Source organism: Schistocerca americana, chromosome 1 (genome assembly GCF_021461395.2).
Source record: "Schistocerca americana isolate TAMUIC-IGC-003095 chromosome 1, iqSchAmer2.1, whole genome shotgun sequence".
Taxonomy (NCBI): domain Eukaryota; kingdom Metazoa; phylum Arthropoda; class Insecta; order Orthoptera; family Acrididae; genus Schistocerca; species Schistocerca americana.
This window is the reverse complement of record NC_060119.1, coordinates 799,062,800-799,086,033: the sequence shown is the minus strand read 5'-3', so window position 1 is coordinate 799,086,033 and position 23,234 is coordinate 799,062,800. Positions and strand designations below refer to the sequence as shown.

Below are 23,234 nucleotides of genomic sequence, written 5' to 3'. Positions count from 1 at the left end.
AAATAGCAGTCTCACGCCATGGTTTCGCTAATGAGATGATTCCTCTATTTTTTTAAAAAAAAAAAAAAAAAAAAATTGAAAGCGGCGGTAGCGCGCAGAAAGCAAGCCATGCCGCGAGCGGCAACAGGCCGTAAACACGCACTATCAGAATGCGGCAAACAATGCATGACACAGTACAGTAATGCATTTTTAGCTTAGAGTGACGTAAACACCTATAACAAAAAATGGCGCTTATTAGATCAAAGAAAAATAAGCAATCCATTCAAACCAGACGAAGCACGTGAAAAAGGAAGGGTACCCGTATAAATATGGACGGAGCGCCTGACGCATAGCAATGGCTACCTGGTAAAGCTTAACTGCTAAGCTTACGACTCGAACCAAACTGCTGTAGCTATATCGTCATTCATTCGACCTAAATTGTGTCTCATATTAAAATGGACAAACTTTGTTTCGATTTGGAGGTGCGGCCTAAAACTTTTCTCTCCTCTTGAATTTCGAGTCTCAAATTTTAGGTGCGGCTTAGATTCGGGAAAATTTTTTTTCCTTGATTTCGAGTCTCATTTTTCAGATGCGGCTTAGATTCGAGTGCGGCTTAGATTCGAGTAAATACGGTATGTCAGTCAATATTGGCAACCTCAGGAGTTGTCTCCATTGTGGATAAACTGGCCTGTTTATGGCCGCAGGCTTTGCGCTATTTACATTGCGAATAAATGTTGAGGACACATGCTAGAAACTTTCTTAACAAGGGTCTACTACACTGGTTGTTGTTCGGTGGGTTGAAATATCATTTTCTTTTGATTTTCAAGTACTGCACAGTTCAGCTATATAGCCCAAGTGAATATAGTATAATCTGTCAAATGGGCACTTCCTTTGTCTAGTCATACATTGCTAAAATGCGGTGGGTTGGCCAGACATCAAAATAAACGACATGACATCAAGTTTCTTAAGAACAACAGTGGCGTAACACGCCATTTGCTAGTGTAAGATTGCACTCTCGTTTAGTCATACCTTACTATACCAATCTTTTAAGTTTCACCCAAAAATCGTTCCAACAGGTTATAGTACACCCATTCGAAAATGGGTACACAACCAAGACTATGCAGTGACAACAATCCCAAAGAAAAGGATATTTTAATACAAATAACGACAGATAGTGTGCCAGAACCATGGACCTTGCCGTTGGTGGGGAGGCTTGCGTGCCTCAGCGATACAGATAGCCATACCGTAGGTGCAGCCACAGTGGAGGGGTGTCTGTTGAGAGGCCAGACAAACACGTGGTTCCTGAAGAGGGGCAGCAGCCTTTTCAGATATTGCAGGGGCAACAGTCTGGATGATTGACTGATCTGGCCTTGTAACATTAACCAAAACAGCCTTGCTTTGCTGGTACTGCGAACGGTTGAAAGCAAGGGGAAACTACAGCCGTAATTTTTCCCGAGGGCATGCAGCTCTACTGTATGATTAAATGATGATGGCGTCCTCTTGGGTAAAATATTCCGGAGGTAAAATAGTCCCCCATTCGGATCTCCGGGCGGGGACTACTCAAGAGGATGTCGTTATCAGGAGAAAGAAAACTGGCGTTCTACGGATCGGAGCGTGGAATGTCAGATCCCTTAATCGGGCAGGTAGGTTAGAAAATTTAAAAAGCGAAATGGATAGGTTAAAGTTAGATATAGTGGGAATTAGTGAAGTTCGGTGGCAGGAGGAACAAGACTTTTGGTCAGGCGAATACAGGGTTATAAATACAAAGTTAAATAGGGATAATGCAGGCGTAGCTTTAATGATGAATAAAAAATAGGAATGCGGGTAAGCTACTACAAACAGCATAGTGAACGCATTATTGTGGTCAAGATAGCCACGAAGCCCACGCCTACTACAGTAGTACAAGTTTATATGCCAACTAGCTCTGTAGATGACGAAGAAATTGAAGAAATGTATGACAAAATAAAAGAAATTATTCAGATAGTGAAGGGAGACGAAAATTTAATAGTCATGGGTGACTGGAATTCGAGAGTAGGAAAAGGGAGAGAAGAAAACTTAGTTGGTGAATATGGATTGGGGCTAAGAAATGAAAGAGGAAGCCGTCTGGTAGAATTTTGCACAGAGCACAACTTAATCATAGCTAACACTTGGTTCAAGAATCATAAAAGAAGGTCGTATACATGGAAGAAGCCTGGAGATACTGACAGATTTCAGGTAGATTATATAATGGTAAGACAGAGATTTAAGAACCAGGTTTTAAATTGTAAGACATTTCCAAGGGCAGATGTGGTCTCTGACCACAATCTATTGGTTATGAACTGTAGATTAAAACTGAACAAACTGCAAAAACGTGGGAATTTAAGGAGATGGGACCTGGATAAATTGACTTAACCAGAGGTTGTACAGAGTTTCAGGGAGAGCGTAAGGGAACAAATGGCAGGAATGGGGGAAAGAAATACAGTAGAAGAAGAATGGGTAGCTTTGAGGGATGAAGTAGTGAAGGCAGCAGAGAATCAAGTAGGTAAAAAGACGAATGCTAGTAGAAATCCTTGGGTAACAGAAGAAATATTGAATTTAATTGATGAAAGGACAAAATATAAAATTGCAGTAAATGAAGCAGGCAAAAAGGAATACAAACGTCTCAAAAATGGGACCGACAGAAAGTGCAAAATGGCTAAGCAGGGATGGCTAGAGGATAAATGTAAGGATGTAGAGGCTTATCTCACTAGGGCTAAGATAGATACTGCCTACAGGAAAATTAAAGAGACCTTTGGAGAAAAGAGAACCACTTGTATGAATATTAAGAGCTCAGATGGAAACCCAGTTCTAAGCAAAGAAGGGAAAGCAGAAAGGTGGAAGGAGTATGTAGAGGGTCTATACAAGGGCGATGTACTTGAGGACAATATTATGGAAATGGAAGAGGATGTAGATGAAGATGAAATGGGAGATACGATACTGCGTGAAGAGTTTGACAGAGCACTGAAAGACCTAAGTCGAAACAAGGACCCGGCAGTAGACAACGTTCCATTAGAACTACTGACAGCCTTGGGAGAGCCAGTCCTGACAAAACTCTACCATCTGGTGAGCAAAATGTATGAGACAGGCGAAATACCTTCAGACTTCAAGAAGAATATAATAATTCTGATCCCAAAGAAAGCAGGTGTTAACAGATGTGAAAATTACCGAACTATCAGTTAGTAAGTCACGGCTGCAAAATACTAACGCAAATTCTTTACAGACGAATGGAAAAACTGGTAGAGGCCGACCTCGGGGAAGATCAGTTTGGATTCCGTAGAAATACTGGAACACGTGAGGCAATACTGACCCTACGACTTACCTTAGAAGCTAGATTAAGGAAAGGCAACCCTACGTTTCTAGCATTTGTAGACTTAGAGAAAGCTTTTGACAACGTTGACTGGAATACTCTCTTTCAAATTCTGAAGGTGGCAGGGCTAAAATATAGGGAGCGAAAGGCTATTTAAAATTTGTATAGAAACCAAATGGCAGTTATAAGAGTTGAGGGGCATGAAAGGGAAGCAGTGGTTGGGAAGGGAGTGAGACAGGGTTGTAGCCTCTCCCCAATGTTATTCAATCTATATATTGAGCAAGCAGTAAAGGAAACAAAAGAAAAATTCGGAGTAGGTATTAAAATCCATGGAGAAGTAATAAAAACTTTAAGGTTCGCCGATGACATTGTAATTCTGTCAGAGACAGCAAAGGACTTGGAAGAGCAGTTGAACGGAATGGGTAGTGTCTTGAAAGGAGGGTATGTGATGAACATCAACAAAGGCAAAATGAAGATAATGGAATGTAGTCGAATTAAGTCGGGTGATGCCGATGGTATTAGATTAGGAAATGAGACAATTTAAGTAGTAAAGGAGTTTTGCTATTTGTGGAGCAAAGTAACTGATGATGGTCGAAGTAGATAGGATATAAAATGTAGACTGGCGATGGGAAGGAAAGCGTTTCTGAAGAAGAGAAATTTGTTAACATCGAGTATAGATTTAAGTGTCAGGAAGTCGTTTCTGAAAGTATTTGTATGGAGTGTAGCCATGTATGGAAGTGAAACATGGATGATAAATAGTTTAGACAAGAAGAGAATAGAAGCTTTCGAAATGTGGTGCTACAGAAGAATGCTGAAGATTAGATGGGTAGATCACGTAACTAATGAGGAGGTGTTGAATAGGATTGTGGAGAAGAGAATTTTGTGGCACAACATGACTTGAAGAAGGGATCGGTTGGTAGGACATGTTATGAGCCATCAAGGGGTCACCAATTTAGTATTGGAGGGCAACGTGGAGGGTAAAAATCGTAGAGGGAGACCAAGAGATGAATACACCAAGCAGATTCAGAAGGATGTAGGTTGCAGTAGGTACTGGGAGATGAAGAAGCTTGCACAGGATAGAGTAGCATGGAGAGCTGCATCAAACCAGTCTCAGGATTGAAAACAACAACAACAACAACAACAACAACAACAATAGTGTGGCAGATGATTGTCATTCAAAAAATTTGTTTTTGCTGTGTGCTCTAGTAGAGCTAAAACATGCTAGGATGCCAATTCACAATTCTCATTAACATTGAAGTGTAGAACATCTATGTTGATGGTTGAACACCTCATTCAGATGTCATACCACTGAATAATGCGCCAACGACTTAAATAGTTCTATTTGATGCGCAGATGGCCTTCAAGGAGGATCTCAATGTGATGATAGCTGAAGTTGTGTTTGGCCTCACTCACATCACCCAGTGAATATTTTGCTAATGCATCCACAACTTCTTTTGAAACATCTGAGATCATGCCACATCTGCGATCGCAGTTCCTCCAATTATGACCAGCTGCATCTAAGAATATGACTTCTGTTGGGTCTGTCAGTGTAAGGAGGTGGATGGACACACTAGAAAATGTCAAACACTATAGAATGATTCAAACATAAATATATTTATTTACAATATATACACTGTTGAATACACAAAAGTTTGTATCTTGTAATCTGTCTGAAATATCATTCTCTGTTCCACTTGTAAAGGTTTAGCAGTCACAGTAGCAATAGTGTTACGCTAGGTTCGTAAGATGTCAGTGCACTGTCACCCGTACACTTGGTGTGATCTGAGAGTAGCGTGAGGATAATCTTAGGACAACCTGAGTGCAGCGGCTTAAAAAGCTGTGTTGACCAATCACGACTGCGAATCACAGCAGCTTGTTTAAATGTTTCTTCTGTGGAAATATGAGTGGCGGGAAATGCACCAGTTGTAGTCGACGAAGACAGGGAGACACCATTTTGATGGAGGTGGCCATGGCTATTTTGACATACCTCTTGTGAACTTCCCTGGAACATCTCCCAAAAATGGAATGTCCATCTAACAGCACAGGTGGGTACAGCAGTGTTGCCGTTGTGGACGCTGAAGGCTATACAGTAGATGCAGGCTTCATGTCTGTAACTGATGTTGCCATAAATGGCAACAGAAGATGTGGCAGCAGCTGTGGAGGCAATCTCCATGGCAGAGGCATCTGACAACCCATGTGCGCAAATATCACACACAGGAAAGGGCTGCTTGGAACACCAGTTTGGGATGCAGGCAGTGATTCTTAAACAGAAATATCTGCAGCAGGATTATATTAATCAGGAAAATGTTGATTTTGGTGCTGTCAGTGGGTGCCAGTTTTGCTGTGAATGGTATAGTGAGCTTTGCCATTTGTTTGAGGGACAATGCAATATTGCCAGTAGTGAGCTTTATTAAAGACATGATAGAAAGCTTTGTCCTTCGTACAGAACTTTTTTGTGAAGTTGCCGTCTAAAGCAGGCTGTCAAGTGTGAAATATATCCAGAAGAATCCCCTGATGGTGATCATGTAATAATTATGCTTGCAAAGAGTTGTGAAAAGACAAAATGCTGTAAGTGCTGAGAAACAAATGTGTGAAGAACAAATTTTGGATGCCTGAGCCTTTAAAGTGCGAATGAAACATTTGGTGCTGTTCAAAATGATGAATCCCATTTTGTTGGCAAAATTGTTGAAATTTCAATAAAGAAAAATTTGGATCATTGTCTGAAACAATAATTTGTGCAAGGCAAGCCTTCTTAGCAAAAGAACAAAGCAAGTGCTTTTATAGTGCTAGTACTAGTTGGCAAATTCATTGGAATGACAAATGGATGTGTACTGAACACATTGATGATAATCTGCCACCTTGTGTTCCAGAAAGAGCCAGCAAAACCAAAATGGATGCATTGCCAAGGATGGTCAGGTTGAGGTCAGTTGAAAAAATTAGTGCAGCGCTGCTTGGTTACCTGCACATGTGTGACAGTGTGCGATCACCTGTTTTCTGCTGGTCAAGCCCAAACCACGTAAAATTCTGGTTTGCTAGCTGCTTAGTTTTAATGATTCCACATTGTCCACTGTGTATTAGTTTCAAAATATGTTGCTGTAATGGTGTGGGAATCCTGAACCGTGTTTGTTCATTGGGAGTACGCATCGAAATTACGCTGTTCCCATGAGATGGACTGTTGCATTGTGCATATTGTGCATACTGTTGCATCTGAAATTGATTTCATGTTAAGAGGCCAACCCATCTGTAGTTAAAGCAAGTGTGTGTGTATGTGTGGGGGGGGGGGGGGGGGTGCTCGTGCTTGTGGCAAGTCTTTATATTTTTCTATGAATCTGTTCATTGCTCAGCAGCTCTTCTATTTGATAAGTTGCTAGTATATGAGAAGACATAATTCTGTTGAGGAGCTTTTATCTGTTTATGACTTTAAATATGAAATTCCTGGAATATAAATGCAATAACAGAAAATAAAAAGGAGAGAAACATTATATGTTGAAAATAGTGTAGCAATACTGTGTTCAGCTGTGTAAAATTCCTATTAAGAGTAAAAAAAAGACAAGTCAGAGTGGAAGTACATTTAACCTCCAAATAGTTTAGTTTTTTCAAATGAATTTTGCTATGTTGTGTTTCTTTTTCACAGTAAGAGTTAACTGTGGAACAGTCCTTTTCATGCCCTACTGTAAAAATTATTCATTTTTTCAGGTGAGGAAAATACTTGGTTAATCTTCTTCATTGTTTCAGGACCCTGTTACTCTGCAGGCAGCATTGCAGAATCCCAGTCTGGGACTACAGTTCATTGAAAAGTCATTAATGGAAGGATATGGACTGGCACTCGTGAAAGCAAAGGAGAGGAAGACTGAGGTTATGCTGAACCGAGTATGTTTTAGTAAGAAATTATTGTAGGTCTAAAGGCAAATTACAGAGGGATTGTATACAATCTGTAGCTTTTGATTTTTGAAACTCTCATTACCTGTTTTAATATTTTGAAATTGTGTGTCTCCTCAAGAATGCTGTTTTCAAATTTGGATTTTCTTAAGTGATTTTTCCCCATTGTTGCCATCTTTCTTTCCGTGATTTTGGAGGTGTCATGTAGTACACCCTAATTTCTTAAAATTGAAATATATATGGTGTTTTATAGAAGTTTTCTAACTTCTTACATTCAGTATATAGAATTGTTGTAACATCCTTAACATTAAAGGCATATTCTTAACAACTTTTCCATTATTTATGCTGAAGATTCACATCAACTCAGACTGAAATATTTAATATATTTATACATGCCACCAGTTGAAGTCATCAGAAGTAAAAAATAGTCAGCACGCTGTTTGCACAAACATAAGAAATAAATTAACTATATTCTTCCAGTGGCTGTCTGGTGTGGCCAAGCAGTTCTAGACGCTTCAGTCTGGAACCGCTACGGTCGCAGGTTCGAATCCTGCCTCGGGCATGGATGTGTGTAATGTCCTTAGGTTAGTTAGGTTTAAGTAGTTCTAAGTTCTAGGGGACTGATTGCCTCAGATGTTAAGTTCCATAGTGTTCAGAGCCATTATATTCTTCCAGTGTGGTAGGGATGTGACAGTGACCAATGCACAATGCCACAGGAAATGCATGATTGAAAGAAAGAGCATGGGAATTGTTGCCAACTACAGATACAAAACTGATCAAATATAGTGCCCAGTAGGATTTACTTTTCTTTTCCCTAGTGATTTTAGTTTCCCTTACATATTTTTTCTATTGTGTCAAATACATTTTTATCAAAATTTGACCTGACATTGGGTGTTTATCAAAAATAGGCTCAACGACATAGAACCTGATGTGTTCTTTTATCGTTACACATAGAGTACAAATCTGAGAGAATATTCATTTCTGAGCTGAAATGTTGTTTTAACCTGGAAGTGCCCTTTTATTCTTTATCAATTAAGTATACACAGATAAACAATAAAATGAACAATGGAAAATCCAGGATGGAATGTAACAATATAATGAAAAGGATAATTGCTACTCACCATGTAGCGGAGATGCTGATTCGCAGAAAGGGTTGTTGGGTTGTTGTGGGACCAGACAGCGAGGTCATCGGTCTCATTGGATTAGGGAAGGGCGGGGAAGGGAGTCAGCCGTGCCCTTTGAAAGGAACCATCCCGGCATTTGCCCGGAGCGATTTAGGGAAATCACGGAAAACCTAGATCAGGATGGCCGGACGCAGGATTGAACCGTCGTCTTCCCGAATGCGAGTCCAGTGTCTAACCACTGCACCACCTCGCTCGGTCACAGAAAGGCACAAAGAAAGACTGTCAGAAAGTTAGCTTTCGGCCAACAAGGTCTTTGTCAAAAATAGACAACACACACACAAACTCACTCACTCTCACACTAATGCAAGTGCAAACACAAACATGTCCACCCTTTTCACTTCAGAGTAACTGTTGCACCTAACAACCTCAGTTATTTGTTGGATATATTTCAATCTCTGCCTTTCATTGCAGTTTTTGCTCTCTATACAGATCCACCAAGTACCATGGAAGTTATTCCTTGTTGTCTTAAAACATGTCCTATCATCTGTTTCTACATCTGTACTCATCAAGTCACTATATAGTACGGGGCAGAAGGTACTCTGGGTACCACTGTCACTTCCCCTTTTCCTGTTCCAGTTACAAATGGTTTGTAGGAAGAACTGTTGCTGGTCACTGTCCACTGTTTCCATCTCATGGACAAATAGATCAAGCTGGCTTTGTTTTCAGAACCCATGTTGATTCTAATAGAGGAGATTTTCGGTCTTCAGAAATGTGATAAAACAGAAGTATAAAATATTTCCACAGTGCAACAACAGACCAACATTTGAGATATAGGCCAATACTTTTGTGCTTCTGTTCGAGAACCCTGAGAAGAGGGGTGGCCGGTACATTTTTTTTCAATCGTAAGGTACACTTTCTTCTCCAGTGACCTACAGTGCACTGCCACTAGAAGAGGAATAGGTTTGTTTGCATTCTATATGTAGAATTGTATTGGTGTCCTGTCAGATCCAGTGGCATTTCCTCTGTTATACATGTTTATCTACACGAATACTGTGAAATTCACTGTTAAGTACCTGGCAGAGGGCTCATCAAACCACTTTAAAGTTATTTCTCCACTGTTCTACTCTCAAACGGTGCGTGACGAAAATAAACACTTAACTATTTCTGTGCCAATTCTGATTTCTCTTATTTTCTGATGATATCTCCCCACATTGTTGGGCACCAACAAAATATTTTCACACTCCAAGGAGGAAGTTGTTGATTGAAATGTTGAGAGAAGATCCTGCTGCAACAGAAAGTGCCGTTTTATTTTAAATGATTGCCACTTCATTTTGTGTCCCACACCTGTGGCATTGTCTCCCCTATTTTGCGATAGTACAACATGAGCTACTCTTCTTTGGACTTTTTGCTGTTTCTTCTGTCAATCCCATCCAATGCAGATCACATACCGCACAACAATAGTCCAGAAAAAGACAGACAGGCATAGTGTAAGCAGTCTCTTTAGTAGACCTGCTGCATTTTCTAAGTGTTCTGCCAATAGATCACTGTCTTTGATTTGCTTTCCTCACAACATTATCTGTATCTATATGATCCTTCCAATTTAAGTTATTTGTAATTGTAATCCATAGATATTTAGTTGAATTTACAGACTTCAGATTTATGGGTTTATTATGTAACCAAAATTTAGCAGGTTCCTTTTAGTACTCCCGTGGATGACTTCTCACTTTCCATTATTTAGAGTCAATTGCCACTTTTTGCACCATACATATATATTATCTAAATCCTTTTGCGACTTGTTTTGGTCATCTGATGGCTTTGGTATGCGGTAAATGACATCATCACCTGCAACAATCTAAGAAGGCTGCTCAGATCATCTCCTTAATAATTTATGTAGATCAGGAACAGCACAGGATCCATGACACTTCCTTGGGGAACATCAGATATCACTTCTGTTTTACTTGAGAACATTCCCTCAGGTTGCTAGGAACTGTGACCTTTCTGTCAGGAAATCACAAATCCAGTAACACAACTGAGACAATACTCCAAGGGCATGCAGTTTGATTAGAAGTTGTGTGAGGAAAATCTAAAAATATGGACTCAATTTAATATACCCTGTCAATAGCAATCTTTACTTTGTGAGAATAAAGAGCTAGTTATGTTTCACAAAAACAATATGTTCTGAATCCCTGTTGGTTATTTGTAAATAAATCATTTTCAAGGTAATTCATAATATCTGAGCACACCATATGCTCTAAAATCCTACTGAAAATTGACATTAGTGATATGCTTCTGTAATTCGGCATATTAATCATCTTTCCTTTCTTGGCCATTAGTGTGACTTTTGCAACTTTCTAGTCTTTAGGTATGGATCTTTCGATGAACAGTTTCAGTTTCTTTTCTGACCTACAGTCATTCATTCCAATATCTGTGATTTTGACTTTTGTGTGGTGGTTTAAAGGAGGCATTGCAGTGTGATCTTCCTCAGTGAAACAGGTTTGGAAAATTATGTGTAGTATTTTGCCCCTCTCTGGGTTATCCTCTGTTTCGATGCCATTATAGTCTCAGGATCTCGGGACAGATGCATTCCATCCATTTACTGATTTAATGTAAGACCAAACTTCGTACGATTTTACTTTCAAATTTATTGAATGCTTCATGCATGGCTTTCCTTACTCTAATTTTGATTTCATTCTGTTGTCCACCCCTGCTCCTGCCCCTCGCCCCGTGAGGATTTGGCTATGTTTAAATAAGTAGTGAAGCTTTCGTTGCTGTTGTAGCAGCTTTCTAACATGGCTGTCGAATGACAGTGGGCCTTTCCCATGCCTCACAAACTTTTTGTGGGACATAGCTGTCTAAAGTGCATTATACAATTCTCTTGAACTTGGTCCATTGATGCTCAACATTGTCAGTGGTGAAGGTGAAATTTTCATATTTACTGCTCAAATAATCAGAAATCTGTTTCTTGTCACTCTTGATAAGTAGAGATATCTTCCTCCATTTTATATAATCCTATTTACAGCCATTTTGGCGATGGTGTAATGCTCTTATGATCAGGGTTTCCTTGTTTCACACTAACCTAGTCAAAACGTTTGACCTGTTTGTGACCAAGAGATCTAGTATGTTGCTTTCATGACTTGGTTCTCTGGTTAGCTACTCAGGGTAATTTTTTGATAATGAATTTAGAATAATTTGACACGATTCCTGTCTTTACTACTTGTGTTAATCGTTTGAGTCTCCCAGTCAATAGCTGGTAAGTTGAAATCTCCGCCTGATATTAGAACATGACCAGGAATTTATGTAAAATATTCTCAAAGTTTCCTCTCATATGTTCTGCCAGTACTTCTCCTGAGGCAGATGGTCAATAAGCGCATCTCATGGCCATGTTTGATCCATGTTTAACACTTACCTCCACCCAAATGATTTCATAGTCAGAATCTGTACTATGCTTAACAGATATTACCATATTTTTTATGTCTATAAACATGCCTCCAACATCAGTGTTTAGTCTGTGTCTGTGATGTAAGTTCCAATCAGAATTTACAGTTTCATAACTACTAACATCTGGTTTCATCCAAGTTTCCATCCCTAGTACCAAGTGGGTATTTTTACCATTTATTAATTTGAGACTAGTTCTGGGACCTTGTCATAGATATTCCTGCATTTAACTAATACTATATTAACATTTTCTTTCTTTAATCTGCCATGATAAATGTTATTGTCTTTAATTAATGGGGGCTACTATTCTGAAATCAGAACATACTTTATTGGACCTATGGAGGGATTTCTCTATCCTAAAAAATCCTCATCTGCATGCCAGATGTACTCTGCTGCCCTAGTAGTTGCTTCCTGCAAGTAGTGCATGCCAAACCTATTAAGGGTCCCTCTAATTCTCCACCTGATAGTGAAATAAAAAAATCTGCATCAGGGCTCATCACAGAATTGTCTGATCCTCTGGTTTAAGCCTACCATTTGGTTCCAAACCAGAGGACTGCGATTGGATTTGGGGACGATGCAGCAGAATACTAGCTCTACTTCCACTCCACGAGCATGACTAACCGTCTTATCCAGTGCAGTGAGCAGCCTGTAGGAATCAAGGATGTGCTGTGACCCCACAGTCGGCAGGCATCATTCATTCCGAAATGAGCTAAGATTTGCAGAAGGGTACACCCAGTGCAGTCAGTCGCTGCTGGCAGAGCTGCCTCCACATCTTGTCCATGACCTCCCAAGAAAGCTAACACAATGGACTCCTTTTGCAACCTGTCTGCTATTTCCCTAAGAGGCTCCATTACCCTCCAAACTTTGGCACTCTGTGACAAACAATCCCACCCTTTGCAATTGTTTGAACATTCAGGCATATTGGCCCCCAGTTCCAACAGTCAAGGCATGCTATTCTGGTTCAGATTCACTTTCAGCAGTGGGCAATACCTCAAACTTCTTTTTAAGGTGTAGGGAGACAGCCATATGCACAATATCACTTTCTCCTTTGGCCCAGTGGTTTACGACCCCACCACTGCTCCCCATTCACTGTCAGGTTAGTGTTGACTGTCGAGGAAATATGAATAGCTGACCACACACAAGCATATTTTAGTGGCGTGCCACAGATGTTTATGGCGGATTCTTAAACATCGCAGTCCCTGCCTGTGCATTGTTTGACACATGACCTTCTGACCACTATCTGCAGCTCTTGGAACAGGCAGCTCTTAGCAGGTACACAGATGTGTGGATTTCTGCGGTGGTTCAGGAAGTCAATGAATTTTTTGGCAAACCAGTGTCTGAAGTGTTACTCTGGCAGAACGGTACATTCACATTGGCCGCTCTGTAATAAAAATTTTTAAAAATAAAAAAAAGATTGACTTTTATATTAATTACAGCTTTATAAGTCACCTACGTGATGAAGTGCCTATCATTTTGTTGATGATAATAGTTATTGTGATATTTAACACATAAGTAACACACTATATGAAATTCAGATGTGTTACAATGAAAGATAGGGGTCAATATAGATTTGCGTTTGGTATGTATTGGGCCATACGTTGCAGTGTATGAAATTAGCTAACTTATTGCATTTTTCTTTAAATTTGGGAGAAGATCAAAACCTAATTCTAATCTTGAGAAAATGAATTCTATGTAGTGTGTTCATTTCTGCTTGTGCATACTTGAGAATGAAATATTCACAACATCCCTAATAGTTCATAAACAGTTTGAGATATCGAAATGACATTTTGACAAATAATAGCATGCAAAGAGGAGAGTGTTTTGTCAAACAGTAAAATGTGGAACTTTCTTATCTATGGTGGAATATGAGTAAATGTTGACTATTCCAGTGGAATGGTGTAATTTTTGGAGAGTCATCGGTTCCTGGTGAAACGAGAATTAGTGTGGATTTGCAATAAGATAAGTGTAGGAATTACATTTTTATTTTTATAACAAGCATGTGCTTTTTCATAAGTTTTTGACCTGATTTGTCCTCAGTTCCTTGTTTAATAAACCACTGTTTCTGGATTCTGTCACAGTTGCAAGAGAAATGTAGGTGATACAAGAAATTTGTCATACATGAATGAATGGTTTTCCGGTGATAGCAAGTGAAACTTGCTACAAGTATAATGAAGGGGGGTGCACCAGTGACCACATCAAAAAACTTACACAATTGTATGAAGATGTACATTGTTTTGTGAAAATTGACACAAACAAGAATGCAAAAAGTATGGCGCTCAAAGAGATTATTGAAACATTTATAGACCGTATTCAAACTGTGGGGCAAAGTGTTATAAAAACTAACAACAGAGCTAAAAGAGGGAATACCTCAAATATGTACAAGGTAGACAGTGTTTCCTGATGAGCGAAAATTGGATATAATGCATTGCAACAAACATAAACATCTTTTGTGACGAACTGTTTCTGGATGTAAAATGCAAGCAAAATTGTGAATACCTTTCATTGCAGACCACTGATGACGCTTTATTTCAATTAAACAAAACACATTTGGTGGTAAAACAACACATTTTGTTATAGTTGCAAACATGAATTTAAAATACTTTCAGTAATTTCGGAAATAATCTCAGAAAGGTGTAGGCCTCTTGAAGGAAGTGTAAAAGGGAGGGATGAGGTGTGTGAACCAACACTATAGTGAGCACCAATAAAAAATTGTCTGTACCATGTTCATTATTGTAGATTATTAACCATAACTGTGTAGTTGTCCATTATTTTACAGGTTTTATGAATTGCTGTACTTTACAAAGGATCAAGAATTCCCTCTTCCTACCATATTGAATCTCAATGATTCTCTGAGGAATGTTTTGGATTCTGAATCAGATCTGTATATTGTATCTGGAATGTCGCTTTTTGACAATGCCTTTTTTGACTCATTTTGTGTGTGCAAACAGCTGGCGACTGTCACAGTTTTATTCCTAGCATCACCCATACTTTCTCTTGAAGATATAAATTACTTTCAACATGCGAAAATGTGTTGTAATAAATAAAATGTCTATAAAATGCCCCACTAAACAGTGTACTGGGTGTGAAACACCATTGTAACTCCTGAAGTCTGTTGCCTATGGCCTAGGGCCTGTCGAGCATGCACTGCCATCATGATATAACCCTACCACTACTATTAGAATTTAGTATGATGTTACGTAAATAACAGAAAACCCTGTCTCTGTGTTGTCACATATAAGCCTCTTACTAAATTTAGTTTAGTTTCCAAATAAAATACTCTAAGGGAGGCTTGTCCTCTTAATAGGAAAAGCTAATCAATAGATCTATCCTTTTTACAGAATTTGATTGTGTGTTGTGTCTAATGGAAACCAGACTATTTAGTTCTTTTCATAAGATCTTACTACCCCCCTCCTCCCCCTCCCACTTTTGCGGGCCTGGGGGTTAGAATAGGCCCTAGGCCTGAGGTATTCCTGCCCGTCGTAGGAGGCAACTAAAAGGAGTCTCACACCTTTTGGCCTTTCTTTGATGGTCCCCTGTAGGGTTTGACATCCATTTTTCAAAATTTCCTGAAGAGCAAGCCAATTGGGGAAGGGTGCCTTATATGGTGCATCGTGCCAATCGTGCATTGAGATCTTTAGCCGACTTTCTCGTTGTGGCATTGCAGTCCCGTTCAGTCTCCCTCTCTTGAGTGAGCACACCTTCCTGGGTGTGTTCTCCTCCACCCACGATGCAGTGTCGTTCTTTACACTGACGATGACCGTGGAATTCTCACCTCATATCCAGCACGGTAGCCAGTCCGTTGTGGTGGGGCCACCATGTACCCTGTTGGTTGTAGCTCCGAACACAGAGGGATTGCACTGCTGATGCCTGCGCTGTTAATTACTCATGTATGCCAAGTGCGGCTGGGTGGCGCCCGTGGGTAGGGCACCTGGTCGGAGTAGGTGGCATCAGGACAGATGACGCACAATGAAGCGTATCATGTCATCACTTGCTGGTGAACAAACACCAGCAGTCTCTAAGCATTCCAAGTCTCAGTACAATGCAAGGAAGTATTATCATAAATTGTTCCCCTCCCTGGCCACACCATGGGAGGAATGCCAGGCTAAAGATGGCAGCAAACCTTATTTGCCCCCCAGTACCTCGTATATATGAGAGTTGATGGGGACTCCTTTGTCTCAATGAAGCCTCAGTTTTTTGTAGAGCATTTAGAGGACAAGTTTGAGGAGGTGAAGGGCTTGTCCAAAATGTGGTCAGGGTCAGTCTTGATAAAAACGGCATCCTCTGCCCAGTCACGGGCATTACTCGCTTGTGACAAGCTGGGGGATGTTTCGGTTACTATCATGCCTCATAAGAGCTTAAATATTGTCCAGGGTATTATTTTCCAGAGGGACCTACTTTTGCAGTCTGAAGATGAGCTGTGTGCCAACTTAGAGTGACGAGGACTTCATTTCGTCTGGCGCATCCATCCGGGTCCGAGGGACAATCAGGTTACCACTGGTGCCTTCATCTTGGCCTTTGAGGGTGACACATTACCCAAGGAGTTCAAGGTAGTGGTCTACCGGTGTGATGTCAAACCATATATCCCTCCGCCAGTGCGGTGCTTTAAATGCTGGAGGTTAGGCCATAAGCCTTCCCGCTGTACTTTCATCATCACATGAAGAGATTGTGGATGTCCATCCCACCCCAGTAGTTTATGTGCCCCACCTTCCATCTGTGTCAACTGCGGAGAGCATCATATCCCTTGCTCACCAGACTGCAGGATTTTACAACAAGAAATGAAAATCGTGGAATACAAGGCCCTGGACTGACTGACCTACACTGAGGCCAAAAGGAAATTTGAGTGCTTACATTCTGTGGCTATGACCTTCTATTATGCCGCCACTACGAGAACAGTTGTAGCCCCATCAGTTCCGCAAGTTCCAGTTGGCTCTCAGAGCTGGAAGACTACACCTGCCCCATTTATGGTGAGGGGTCACTTCCCTCCCGGCTGCTCCCGCACCAGCTACCTTGGGAGCACTGTCCCCCCAACCATAGGGGGCACCAGTCCTCCACTTCTCAGCTGAAGAAGTGAAAGTCTTCTCTTGCTAGAAAGGGGTCCCTTGGATCACTCCCTTCCCAGGTTTCTGCTAGTGGGAAAGATGACACCCTCCAGTGGCTGAAGTGCCCAAAAGCAGCTGGTTGTAGGGCTTCACGATCATCCTCAGTCCCGGAGACTGAATCAGTGAAGCTCTCCCAGCCAGAGATACCCAAGGATCAGTGAGAGAAATCCAGAAAGAAGACCCCCAATACCAAGGTAATTGCGATGGCACCCACACCACCACTGCTACAAGCTCTGTGTCTGAGGATGAGGTGAAGAGTCTGGGATCTGCTGAGGGCCTAGATCTTGCCAGACCCTCAGACACAATGGATATAGCCTTTTCAGGAAAGAAGTCGGTGGCAGCAGGTGACCCTGAGCCGTGGACTGCCTCATTGACTGTTTCATGCCTTCCCAGTCTCATCAGGTCATCCTCCAGTGGAATTGCGGCGGTTTTTTCCACCACCTGGCTGAGCTACGGCAACTGTTAAGCTTTACACCTGTTTTCTGCATTGCCCTCCAGGAAACCTGGTTCCCAGCAATGTGGACCCCTGCCCTTTGCGGCTACAGGGGTTATTATAAGAACCGTAGCGAATATAATTGAGTGTCAGCTGGAGTTTGCATCTATGTCCTGAACTCAGTATGTAATGAACCTGTGCCCCTTCAAACTCCTCTTGAAGCTGTGGCTGTCAGGATACGGACGATGCGGAAAATAACTGTCTGCAACGTACATCTCCCTCCAGATGGTACGGTACCCCTGAACAAAATTGGCTGCACTGGTTGATCAACTCCCTAAACGTTTCCTACTTTTGGGTGATTTTAATGCCCATAACCCCTTCTTGGGTAGCACCATGCTTACTGGCCATGGTAGAGATGTCGAAAATATACTGTCCGAACTTGACCTGTGCCTCATGGTAGTTACTTGGCCATTGATTTATCAGTTTGCAGCCCAGGACTTCTCCCATCCAGCCACTGGAGAGCACATGACAACCTTTGTGGTAGTGACCAGTTTCCCATCTTCCTGTGTCACTCTGTCGGCATCATGCCTATGAACGCCTACCCAGGTGGGCTTCAAACAAGGCAGAGGGACCGATGGCCTTTGTAGTCTGGACCCTTCAACCCCCACAAACCAACCAAACAAGGCAGACTGGGTAGCCTTCACCTCTGCTGTCACCGTTGAATCTCCCCCACGTGGTGCCATCAATGTTTTGTTTGAGCAGGTCACTACAACGATAATTTCTACAGTGGAAAACATGATCCCACACTCTCCAGGGTGCCCCTGGTGAAAGACAGTCCCTTGGTAGTCGCCGGAAGTTGTTGAGGCAATTAAAGAGTGTCGGTGAGCTCTACAGCGAGATAAGCAGCACCCTTCCTTAGAGCGCCTAATAGCTTTTAAGCGGCTACGTGCCCATGTTCGCCTGCTTATAAAACGATGGAAACAGGAGTGTTGGGAGAGTTACATGTCGACCATTGGGTGCCATACGTCACCTTCCCAAGTCTGGACGAAGATCAGATGTCTTTTTGGGTAACAGACCCCAATAGGTGTCCCTTGCGTTAACATCAATGCCGTGCTCTCTGCAGACGCAAACGCGATTGTCGAGCACTTTGCTGAGCACTATGCTCGAGCCTCTGCTTTGGAGAACTACCCCCAGTCTTCCGCACCCTCAAACAGCGGATGGAAAGGAAAGTCCTCTCATTCACTACATGCCACAGTGAACACTGCAACGCCGCATTTACAGAGTGGGAGCTCCTCAACACCCATACACATTGCCCCGACACAGCTCCTGGGCTGGATCGGATCCACAGTCAGATGATTAAACATCTCTAGTCTGACTACAAGCGATATCTCCTCGTCATCTTCAACTGGATCTGGTGTGATGGCCTCTTTCCATCGCAAAGGCGGGAGAGCACCACCATTCCGGGCTAAAACCTGGTAAAAATCCACTTGATGTGGGTAGCTATTGACCCATCAGCCTTGCCAACATTCTTTGTAAGCTGCTGGAATGTATGGTGTGTCGGCAGTTGGGTTAGATCCTGGAGTCACATGGCCTACTGGCCGCAAGTTAGGGCAGCTTTCGCCAGGATTGCTCTACCACTGATAATCTTGTGTCATTTGAATCTGCCATCTGAACAGTCTTTGCCAGACGACAACACCTGGTTGCCATCCTTTTTTAATTACGTTAAGCATATGACACGACCTGGCAACATCATATCCTTGCCACACTGTATGAGTGGGGTCTCTGTGGCATGCTCCCAATTTGTCCCCCCCCCCCTCTCCACCCTCCGCGCCACGTATTCAGGAGAATGGTGTTCCTCAGGGGTCCGTATTGAGTGTATCTCTATTTTTAGTGGCCATTAACGGCCTAGCTGCAGCTGTAGGTTGATTGGTCTCCCCTTCTCTGTATGCGGATGACTTCTGCATGTTGAATTACTACTCCGGTACTGGAGTTGCTTAGAGGTGCCTACAGGGAGCCATCCACAAGGCACAGTCATGGGCTCTAGCCCACAGCTTCCTGTTTTCAGCCACAAAGTCATGTGTTTTGCACTTCTGTCGGCGTCATACTGTTCATCCGGAACCAAAACTGTACCTTACTGACAGTCTCCTCACTGTAGTGGAGACATATCGATTTTTGGGACTGGTTTTCGATGCCTGATTGACTTGGCTGCCTCAACTTTGTCAGCTTAAGTGGAAGTGCTGGCAGTACCTCAATGCTCTCCACTGCCTGAGCAACACCAACTGCGGTGCAGATTGCTCTACGCTGCTGCAGCTTTACAGAACCCTAGTTCAATCCTGCATTGACTATGGGAGTCTGGTTTATTGTTCGGCAGTGCCCTCAACATTGCATTTACTCGACCCAGTGCACCACTGTGATGTTTGCCTAGCGACGGGAGCTTTTAGAACAAGTCTGGTGACCAGTGTCCTGGTGGAGGCCAGAGTTCCTCCATTGCGGATCTGACGTGTGCAACTGCTCACCAATTATGCTGCACACATTCGTAGTTCTCCTAAGCATCCAAATTACAGTCTCTTTTTCCCACCCGTGGCAGTTCATCTCTCGCATCGGCGGCCCAGGTCAGGGCTCACGATTGCAGTTCAAGTGTGATCCCTTCTCTCTGAATTGGAGTCCTTCCCTTTACCACCTCTACTTGAGGTCCATTCACGTACAACTCCATGGTGTACACCTCAGCTGAAGCTTCTTCTGGACCTTTTGCATTGCCCTAAGGACTCTGTTAACCCCGCCGCTCTCTGCTGCCACTTCCTCTCGATTCTTGACGTGTTCCGGGGCTCTGAAGCTGTTTACACCGACGGCTCAATGGCTGATGGTAATGTTGACTTCACCTATGTCCAAAGAGGCCATATTGAACAGCATTCCTTGCCCATTGGCTGCAGTGTATTCACTGCAGAGCTTGTGGCCATATCTTGTGCACTTCAGTACATCGGTTCCTGTTCTGGTGAGTCGTTTCTTCTCTGTTCTAACTCCCTGAGCAGCCTACAATCTGTTGACCCGTGCTACCCTCGCCATGCTTTGGTAGAGAACATCCACGAGTCTACCTCTGCCCTCAATGGTCAAGTCGTTCAGTGGTGTTTGTGTGGACCCCAGGACACGTTGGAATCCCAGGCAACGAACTTGCTGAAAGCCTGGCCAAACAGGCTACGCAGAAACTGCTCCTGGAGATGGGCATCTCTGAAACTGACCTGAATTCTGTCTTACGCTGCAAGGTTTTTCGACTTTGGGAGACAGAGTGGCATAACAGTAATGACAACAAACTGCATGTCATTATGTGTGGAAGTCTTCCCAGAAGGTTTCTCGCAGGGAATCAGTTGTCCTTTGTCGGCTCCGCATTGGCCATATGTGGCTCACACATGGTTACCTCCTCCGTTGTAAGGGTCCACCTCAGTGTCGCTGTGGCTCCCAAATGACAGTCATTCACCTCTTGCTGGACTGCCCACTTTTATCCGCTCTGCGGTGTACTTTTAACTTTCCCAGCACCTTACCTTCAGTGTTGGGCGACAATGCCTCAACAGCAGCTTTAGTTTTACGTTTTATTTGTGGGGGTGGTTTTTATCATTTGATCTGAGTTTTAGTGCATGTTCTTTGTCTATCTGTCCTCCACCTTAGGGCTTTTAGGGTGGAGGTTTTAATGTGTTGCAGAGTGGCTGGCTTCTCCTTTTTTTATTCTCATGGTCAGCCAGCCGTGGTCATCTGCTTCCTTGTTTTTAATCTCCTCTCCCTGTTTCTTGCGTGTCTCTGTGGTTTTCTTGTCATGTTTTGTCCATTGTAGTGTGTGTAGTCCTTTTGTCGTTCTTCCTTTCTCCTGTTATTGTGCCATATGTCGTCTTTGTTTTCTTTTTTCCCTTGGGTAATTGTTCTACTGGGAACAAGGAACTGATGACCTCACAGTTTGGTCCCCCCCCCCTCCCCCCCCCCCCCCTTTTAAACTAACCGAATAAGATCTTACCCAGCAGTTAGAAAGAAAGACAGAACGAATAGTATAGCTAGGACAACTCAGTTCCAAGTTCATTTAGTGGCTTAAAATATGTACTAACAATTGCCAGCCTTTCCAGGCAATGAAACAGTGAAGTATTGGAAAATCAGGAGTATGAAATTTTTCTACTTTCTTGCTACTGTTTAATTAACTTCCTTAAATAAATATTACTCCTTGTAAACTATGTTGGTGCAGTCACTAGAAATTTTTTTAACTACAACATCCTTATACATTACATTTTTAAAAGAGAAAAAGACCGGTAGATAACTTCAACAAAGCTAAAAAAATTTTGCCCATGGGGAACCTCAAGAAAAGCACTTTGTATAACCAACCAACTTAAATACTAAAATACTTAGATACTAAAGCACACACTTTTTATACCGAAAATTTCACTTCAAGAAAACCTCTTTCTTACTGGAATTTGCTTTCAAAAGTTATTACTCTCATCATTTACACAAAAACAATTTAAATAGTACCTCTTTATATTAAGTTGGCACTCCATAAGCCTGTAAAACAGGATACTCGGATTAATCAGACACCAGGAAGGAACCCTATACAGGTGTATGATTAGGATGAAATAACAGGGTGAACCAGTTTTTTTAAAGTTCAAGAATGATTATTCACTAATGAAAACACAGTTTAAATTAATGGTTCATGGTGTACTAAAGTAAAATACCAATAAATCTTATCTGGTGGCTGTAGGTTTGGGTGTGGCAAACAATTATGGCGGCTACATTACCCACAATGCGGCCTGTAAGTATCTTGCTGTATGGGTCTAATTTCCCTTCTTAGCATCGTTCAATTTTACATACAGTAGCCTAAAAACTCGCAGCTATGCCATAAGCGATTTGCAGTCTTCATTCGAGGCAATTTTGTGCAAATTTGCCGGCAAAGCTTCTCCTGCTCCATGAGGCTGTTCCTGCAATCACTGCTGCCTACAGACTGTGTGACTGCTCTAGGTTGCGCACCAATTTGCCCTTGCCACCTTTTCCACTTCCAGAGCCACTTTCGTATCAAACGAAAGCACACTGGCTTTTACATAACACCTATTTCTTACAGTGTTCCTAAGTGTGACCATTTCTTACAATTGTTAAATTTACGTCAACATGAACACACACACATTTTTAAATACAAAGTGTCATCAGAAACTTATTTAATATAATAAACAATTTACATAGTATTTTATATACATTTCTCATATACAATACAAAGAACTTCAACCTTCGGTATAGCACACTTTACTTTACGTGTACAGAACATATAGTTTCAAAATGCATAAATTTTAAAGGAAAAAATTATAAAAAATTTAGGTAAACCATAAACAAATAGTGTTATAGTGGATCCATGGGTAAATAATTAAAACTCATCAATTTGCCCCCACCCCCACATGAATGGATCTGGCCTGCTGGCAGATAGGGGAGATTGGAATTGACAAACAGAGCCTGCACATTAGAGGGAAACGATGGGTCTCAGATGCATGGACCTGATCCGTCAAAGTACACATGATTGTGGTCTATTGCAGTAATCCACCCATATGTAGCCCTCTAATCAGAAGGCACTGTGACATCCGAGATCGCAGGCAACAGTATAGGCTCCAGAGGTGTCACATCATTTGCCTCAGGTGCCCCAATACCACCACAGCCCAGAACAGTAACCTGAAGCCTGTCAGCTCTGGCCAACACAGCTTCCAACTGTTTACGGACAGTGGCCAATTCCCCCTGCATCAGTATGCAATAATCATAGTCTGTCCATCTTTGATCAGTTTTCATCTGTACCACAAGTAATACAATACTAACTCAAGAAGTTGCTGGGTGCAGTCTCTGTTCTGTTGTCTCACTACTTCTGGTTTTTATAATGCCATCCAAAGTCAGTTCGCGTAATACAGTTGCACTAAAATAATGCAACAGCTTAGAGTAAGTGAGCATACAGTAGT

At 42.0% G+C, this 23,234-nt stretch overlaps 1 protein-coding gene across 1 annotated transcript in view; it reads left to right on the top strand.

Annotated features, from left to right (window-relative positions):
* Positions 1 to 23,234, top strand: part of LOC124612604 (ras GTPase-activating-like protein IQGAP1) — a 340,604-nt gene that overhangs the window by 85,710 nt on the left and 231,660 nt on the right. Inside the window, exon 6 of the mRNA XM_047140897.1 lies at positions 7,040 to 7,174. Within this exon, the coding sequence (XP_046996853.1) occupies positions 7,040 to 7,174 (135 nt within the window). The remainder of the gene's footprint in view (positions 1 to 7,039; positions 7,175 to 23,234) is intronic.